Raw genomic sequence first — 8272 nt, 5'->3', positions numbered from 1 at the left:
TAATACTGGATACGTAATCATTATCACACTGATATAGGGATGTATATAGTGATAAACAAGAGAAGAATAGACTTATATATTATGTTTACATCATTCTAGATGAAGGCTTTTATTGGGGATTGATTTTATTTGCCACGGAGTCTATAACTCATTTATCTCTAAAATAGGTTGATCATATTAGATAAAAAAGATGAATTAATAGAAAAGCTTATTATGGTGTTTATGTAAAAAGTAGAAAGAGATCAATTCTGCGCTAGTTACCTTGACATATTGACATAGTTATCAAAGTCATGGTCGGGGTACAAACAGACAGAGAACGATATACATAATATGTTGTGTAGCTCTCTGTCCATAACCAAAAAATCTTAACCAATGAAACACGAAAATATGTCATGGTAACATGGCCGATAGGGTAACACACCTTTAGGCAAATATTATAACGGTCTCTGGATACTAGATACCTAACTTCTAAAGTAAAACTAGATGAATTGATGGATGCGAAAGCCAGTCTTGAGTCTAAATCTATTCTTCTCTTAGTTTATCGAATCACACATACAACATATCAAAAAATTAAAATAAATGTGTATTAAAACCACGATTATCATGCGAAATACTACAAGGCACTTTGATGATTATGATAAAATATGATGATATAGTTCATCGCTAAGTACTAGTAAAATCCTTAAAAATATAAACTTAACTTAGATTTAATTGAATACACCATGGTTAATATTAAACCACAAATTTTGCCAGAAGTGAAAAAGTACATATAGGAAAAACAACAATCTGAGGCATCAAAACGAGCTTCAATACTAAGCTATGTAAAGATCACACTTTAAAAATAATCAAATGATATAACCAATATTATATTATAGTCCAAAAACTATAAAAATTCGATAAAAATATTCAAACAAACCATTCGATTTTTTTTTTTGCATTTAAATTATTTGGTAAAAAAAGGTCCAAAATTCTGCGTTTCAATAACTCAGAGCATGATTTTCCGTTATCAGTGTCGAAAGAATTAAAACGTTCTTGCATATCCATTTTACGAATAAGTGGTTTAATATGAACTCAAGTTAAATGCAGTACCGTTACATTACAATATGCAATATTTATTCCTAGATCTCTAATTCAAATGCAAGATTTCATGTGCTCGTATAAACTTATCCAAGTATAGTAGTAAATATACTTAGTTAAAAGTGTACGATTGCTTCTACGATAAAATGTACGACTAATCCCTTAAAAATACATGTGCAAATTTAGGCAAAGTTAATATAATAAATCTAATGCAAAAATGTATGTTCTACATAATAGATGCAGTATTTGTATACCTCTATATAAAACGTAGCCTAAACATTAGTAAAATATGGTAAATTGTTAATACAATATTCTGTTTAAACTTACAGAACCCATAAAAGCAAATAAGGAACTTTTAAAAAATTGAGGCAAGATCAGCGTCAATTATGAAGCAGCACAAAAAATAAAAATAAAAAATGTATCTGTTAATACAAAAATACAATACGTTGACTTAATGTCAAAGCACACTTGATACAGTTAAATTATCACCATCGTCTTCAAATAATTGCTTGACGGTTTACCACTGTGATGTTTATTATAGACCTACAGGAATAACATCAACTTAAAAATTGCTCCAATTTTTAGTAAGACCTTTAGTAATTATTGTATACGCTATGAGCTACCAAATAATCGTGCAAAGGAGTTAAGGAGGGAGGGGTAACTAGCTGCGGGAGTCCATTTTTCTTATCTTTTCTCTCCTCTTTAACTATAGGGTACAGGTATGGGAGTCTGGGATCCTTCTTCACGCTCGGTGGATGACTGTGAGTGATGCTGGCTTTGAGAACTTCCAGCTTATCAGTGATGACGAGGTGAGCCTTGCATTTCCACTTGGAACCATAGGCAGTGCAGCTCCAGCGGTAGGCGTTACTTCTTGCTTTGAGATGCTTGTAGAAGGTGAAATTGTTCAAGCGCAGATTGATACGACCGTTCGGGCGAAGGTAAAATTCAACTGTTGACAAATATTACCGTTAGTACCTGATTATGATGGCTATGTAGCATGCAGTTATCATTACCTAGAACTATTTCAATATACGATGCATAAAACCAGATTCATTGCTTTTATTAATGACGTCACGGGAATGGGAAATTGTAGGGTAGTTGGAATCAAATAAAATAAATCCCTAGATTATACATTTAATCTCTTCCTCAAAACCCTATTTACATCTAAAACAGGTCAAAACATGATTAAATTGTAAACATGGCATAGAAAAACGAAAAACAATGAAAAACGAAAGAAAAATAATAATAAACAAACACAACGATGTTAGTTTATTTCTATTAAAATTATTGTTATGTTTAAATAATCTATCCAATTCCACCTTCTCTCTTGACTTCTTCAATAAATTATCTAATTTAAATAAATTAGTTTGTTATATTTCCTTGCCTGCAACAAAAATAAAGTTCTGTAAGACATTAAGTAATTATAAATTTATCAGATATCGAATATTTTATTTTTTGCAACCTAAATCTGGCTGTAGTTTTTTTTAAATAACTTTTTACTTTTCAAATGAATTGAAAAATTTAGTTTCTCCTTTTGTACATCTTACGATCTGTCGAGAATGTGAGTGCGATCTCAACGTCTGATAAAATATCATGACGTGTTGAATATTATTTTATAGTTTTTGGATAGTCATATAAGTAATCACAAAATGTGTATGTCTCTGAATGTAGTTGTATGTAGTTCACACAGTTCAATGCACCTAAATAGTTTCAAGTCTCTAAAATTGTTCCATCTGCCTTCAGCATTTTCCTCTCATATAGAAATATCATAAACTACTTACATTCGACAAATTCTTCTTCACGTTATGCAGAGAGTAGGTCGCATACGGCGGGTGCGTGTGCTCAATGTGAGCACGAACCACCGGAATATCGGCAGACACATGCAGGAAACCCCTGCAGGACCTGGATCCCATCTGGGTGCAACTCCATCTGAAGCCATCACGCAGCAGCTTATGCTGATAGTACGTGTAACCATTCAGCATGAGCAGGTTCTTCCCGTTCCGACCCTTCACCATGAGTACTAAAAGCAACACTCTCGTTAAAAAAATACGACGACGAAAGAGTATTTTCTCCATCAATTACTTATTACCAACAATGGCTGATGCCTTCAAAAGAGTAATGATAAAACCACGAAGAAAGGTTGCTGTGAACATAATGTTACACTTTTGTTTTTATTAAATATTCACAATAATTTCAATAAATTTCGACTAATTTGACACTGAGCAAAATTCCCAAGATTTAGAACTATTTACATCACATTACTATTTAGAGATCATAAATTGTATTAAAATATTAACAGCCGGTTTCTGAATTAAGAATTGATTTTGTTAATGTTTTAAAAAGCTTACGTCATATACAAGAAAATATTAAAGTATGATTTGAGACGATCTCTCCGTCAAATACTCAATTCAGAAACCGGTCGCAAGAATACCGCTTTTAAGTTAACCTAACCAGTTGTCCTTTTCAGGAATATACTGTTCATCTTTAAGAAACGAACTTCCTGGTAGCCGCACAAAAGTGTTGCCATTCATGACAAAATTTGGCGGGTAATGCGTATGATCTTCATTCTTTCTGATCAGTTCTCCCGCGTTACTAATCGTGAGATGCGCAGGACAAGCCTTGGAGTATTGGCTCGAACACTTCCACCTATAACCTTCCTTGACGGGATAATGTTTCGCGAACGTATAGTTGTTAACCAGCACTAGCGACTTTCCTCTTATGCTGTTGATAAAACGAACTGAAATACACAGTTTACATTGCTTTATTATTTAGAGCAGAGGCTTTAAATTATTGTAACTGGTTGTTTTTCTGAGGATTCTTTAAGAAACGATTGTTTGTTTTAGTTAACAGATTGAAAATATGAAATAGGGGGAAGTCTCCTAGTGCCGGACACCTATGGTTTTTTGTAAATAAAACAAAAAATTCATTCATTTTCATTTTTTCTGCCAGTTTTTTGTATGGTGATTGCATTAAAATTTCACTTACTACGTTCACATTTTCTTTTTCGAGCTACTCCTCATTTTTGTTCTGCGTCTAGCAACGATGATAAGTTATGGACCAAAACTTGTCAAGCTTATAAAATACATGTTTGTCAAATGGATAGATTCCAGTGTATTTGAATTCAGCTATTGGCTTAAAAATTACTATTTTTTAAACATATTTTTAACGTAGCTAATGTTGTTATTGTGTCGTCTAGGTACTCAGGAGCAACTTTTAGGTACTTTTGCACGCAACTGACGCCAGTTTCATCACAGTTATAAATTCTTGAGGGTATGTAATGTGTCCTCAGCCGTTCAACATTGTCGTAAAATAGATCCACTTGTGGTTTGTTAAAGTCAACGGCACGCATCATGCTAATCGATTCCGGTGATCTTAGTGAATCTATTTTCATGAAATCGTGGTAAAACTGCTTACCAGCACTGCCTTTCTTTTTGTTGGATAGATGAGGGATCTTCATGTCTTCAGCTAAGTCCTAGGCTAACTTCAGAAACTCATTTTTCATGAGCGGCAGAAGATGTTAGCGAACCTACCCAACTTTGGTTCCATCTTTATTTCTTCGCCTTCATTTAACGCCTTTTTTTTACGAATTATTTTGTCATGTAAAGTGCTTTTTGGGATATTAAATCGCATTGCAGCTTGCCGTATACTAAGTTCTTTAGACAAAACCTTATTCATAGCAGTTCGTAAGCTCTTCCACGATCTTTTTCTTTTCTTCTTTTCAATTTCAATTCTCTTTGTTTTTCTATACTCTAAAACAAAATTTAAGAATTAGAATAACTAAATAACGTAAATTCTGACAAGAAATATCAATATGTTTGCCGTCCGGTGCTAAGGGACAGACTAATTCGTACATTAAGTGGTACCTACTACCTAACAAAATTGTTTAAAAAGTCTGATAATATTATAACAGTCTCCAGATAGTTAGTAATAAAGTTCTACTTTTATTTTTAAATACCATTGCAATGTAAATGCATAAGTAAATGCGACAGAATAGCTTACCTAGAATTTTACGCGATGCCGTGATTTTTCGCCAAATACAACTAGCGCCTGTTGTGCTCAACTTTTGTTTTATTTTATTTATTCTTTTCGTTACTTCTAAGTTCAACAATTTTGGTGAACAATAAAGTATTTTTGTTTGCTTGTTTGTTAGCGCCTGCTCCTGTAGTGGCCTCGCTCGTCACTGGCGAGCCAAGGCGCGATCCTGTTGCTAACTATATATCCTTTCACTTGCATTTCGAATCGAGCAGGTTTATACCGGCTTAAATAGTTCGAGTGTCCGGCACTAGGAGCCGTCCAGCGTTAGGGGAGTTCCCCCTATATAATTAAAGTAAAATTAAAATTGAATGTTTAAATGTGCGTTGAAAAATGTCGTAAACTAAATGAAAAAATAACAAAAAGGAATTTCTAACGTGTTTATTCATGACCGATATAACAATAAGACTCGAAATATAGAAAGTTATATAATTTTAGATTCAATTTGGCACAGGATGATATACATCAAAAGTGGGATGACTAGCAAAGTAAGTTAAACTATATTAACTCTATACTATAATTTACTCTACAATAAGTACATTTGAGCGTAGTGCTTGGGAATATTATATATACGATATCTACATTTCTCTTAAGAATCTTACAAACAAGGAAAAGTCGAAATAAGATTGTGATTCTTCTCTACATAAGTACATAATAAAAAACAGCAAGAGAGCTGAAACTGGCACTTTAACCTAAGAATAAATAATTCATCACGCTCAGATAAGTAGGTAAGATTAAATAAAAACATAGAACATATATAGGAAGTGATAGAATCAAAGCTAAAGACATGGTCACTTGCCCTAATGTTTATATACCTAGTTCATGCTTAATAAACAAAATTAATTTAAGCAATAGTTATACTCAACTATACTTTTTTTTAATCTAAATATACATACAGTGCTAAAAACCAATTATTAATCAATTAAGTTTAGAGGTTTGGAATGAATTTTCTGCCAGAAAGGGAAAATAAATGCTTTGTTTGAGCAAAATAAAACTTTTTAACAACATTCCACATCTGTTAATCAAGTATAAGCTTCCCTGTAGAAATTCTTTACAGCCAAAGTTATATATATTAGTAGGACGCGTGAGAGATTAAGAACTGTCTTTTACCTTCATACAAATTATTGCCCATTATTCAAATAAATACTACACCTTAGGATAGGACTCACGAGAGCGTATTATGCGTATTTCTATACTACAAACTCAATAATTGTAAGCCTTGGTAATATGGCAAGAACGATACAATATACATTTCAAACAACACAGTTAAAACCTATCAATTCAATCTGGAGAACGACACCTAGTTATTTATTGCTTCCATTAATATCTATAACACACATTTACTAAAGGCTTTATACTACTTTTATGAAATTCTCAAAAATATACGGTACAAACAGTCTAGAAATATGGGAACGTACAGCAAACGTATATTCTGCAAAACGCCTTAGAGAAGAGGGTAGTATGAAAAAATGAAGACGTCACAGTTTTGTCATTAGCAGTTTCATTATGCAAAGGATTCCTCTGCTAAAATGTTTCCAGTAGCTACAGTTTCTACCGACGTGTTAATTGGCATTTGCGACGACGAAGCATCGCATCAGTCGTTGAAGTTATACTTGGTGTAGTTATCTTCGTGATTATGGAAGCCCTTGTGTTTGATGTAGCGGCCTTCGACCGTGGTCTGGACGCAGCTGTTACACCCTAGCCGCTTCCTGTCTCTGCAGGTCCAGTTTATCGTGTTCTGGTAACGGTTATTTATCCAGTACTTGTTCTCTTTGAAAATGAGCACCATGCTACCGGTCCGGTGCGAGGGGAGATAGTATATCTCTGAATCTGAAACAAAACCTTGTTGTAATGCGAACTCTTCTTTTTAGCATTAAATACTCATAAGACATAGTCACAAAAATATTTTATCATCAAATTTTTGTGACTTTTATAGCTTTTTTTGTTCAAAATGTTACCAGGATGGATAGGATAGGAATGCAGGAATAATAAAACCAAACGATTAAAATAAAATAGAAATCTATTTGTAAATTGCTATAACTCGTATACAAATAAAACGTCCACATATACGAGAATAATATATTCTAAAAAAATTAAATTCAAAATATTAAACGATCTAAACTAGCAGGTCCCTATCAGAAACATCTGTAAGACTTGTCATTGTATAAACATCAATAAGTACATTTATTACATCACATGATTACTATAAAATAAAATTATAATATACATAACAATATCTGTGTTACAACGATTTGTGTATTCGACTGAAGTCTTTTTCGCGAATGAACCTTCCGTCGTGGCACTGTCGGAGTCGTGGGGGGTAGTGTATGTGTCGTCCTCTGAATATGGATATGTAGTCTCTGCCATCATAGCCTTTATAGGTTATGACGTCAGCTCTGCAGCCGTGGACGTCTCTGGATGAGCAGTACCACTGTTTCTTGCCGTGCGCTTGATGATTCTTCATGTAAAACGTGAAGCCATTGAGGATGAGAAGCCCAGCCCCCGTCCGACCAGCTATGAACTGTGCAGGCACTGTGAGCAAAACCGAATATTATTACCTTTTGTACCGAATACCTTTACCTTATGCCTTTAGAAGTATGCAATATGAGCATATTAAGCTTCATGGTGCATACTTCAAAAAATTTAAGAATGCTTTTTGTCAGTCTTTAAATACAAAAAACATACTTTAAAATTTAATGATAGAAGGTAAGGAATGGGGAAGGGAAAATAAATGATACACAATCCCGTAATTCTTTATTTGTTTTTTTTTTTTCAGGAGTCGGGGTTGAAATAAAACACAAGTACAAAAAACATCATTTTTTACAATATCTCTTTGTAGATTTTAGGGATTTGAATGTAAATGTTAATTGAAGGTTTATAAATAAAAAACAGAACTTATTTTCCTCCAGTACTCTTTGTCCCTGTAAATTTTCTTAAAATTTTTTTGTTTAACATTTTTTATTTTTTACGAATACGCAAAAAAAGTAATGGCACTATGGTTTCTTTGAAACAATTTAGTAAAACAAGAAATTCCAAAAGCGGTGAATGATATCCTCAATGTAATATTATGTTGGGCTATATGTATAAAAAAGCTGTCTAAATAACCATCCTGTTAATCAATTACTTTTATTTTGACACCATATAAAAATTCATATCATTTTAT

The 8272-nt window shown here is 33.1% G+C and overlaps 2 protein-coding genes across 2 annotated transcripts; both read right to left on the bottom strand.

Annotated features, from left to right (window-relative positions):
* Positions 1–2195: 2195 nt before the first annotated feature.
* On the bottom strand, positions 2196–3217 carry LOC123694762. Its single transcript, XM_045640330.1, has 2 exons — positions 2859–3217; positions 2196–2461 (listed from the first exon to the last, which is right to left on the bottom strand). Exons 1-2 carry the CDS (start codon positions 3150–3152, stop codon positions 2426–2428), a joined length of 330 nt encoding a protein of 109 aa, XP_045496286.1. The 5' UTR covers positions 3153–3217; the 3' UTR covers positions 2196–2425.
* Positions 3218–6181: 2964 nt separating this feature from the next.
* On the bottom strand, positions 6182–7654 carry LOC123695184 (the record flags this gene model as incomplete). The annotated part of the gene is made up of 2 exons (XM_045640946.1): positions 6182–6933; positions 7483–7654. Coding segments are annotated over 2 exons (402 nt in total), but the record flags the coding sequence as incomplete, so codon positions are not given.
* Positions 7655–8272: the final 618 nt, after the last annotated feature.

Source organism: Colias croceus, chromosome 10 (assembly GCF_905220415.1).
Source record: "Colias croceus chromosome 10, ilColCroc2.1".
In the NCBI taxonomy this organism is placed as follows: Eukaryota; Metazoa; Arthropoda; class Insecta; order Lepidoptera; family Pieridae; genus Colias; species Colias croceus.
This window is presented reverse-complemented; position numbering and strand designations above follow the sequence as displayed.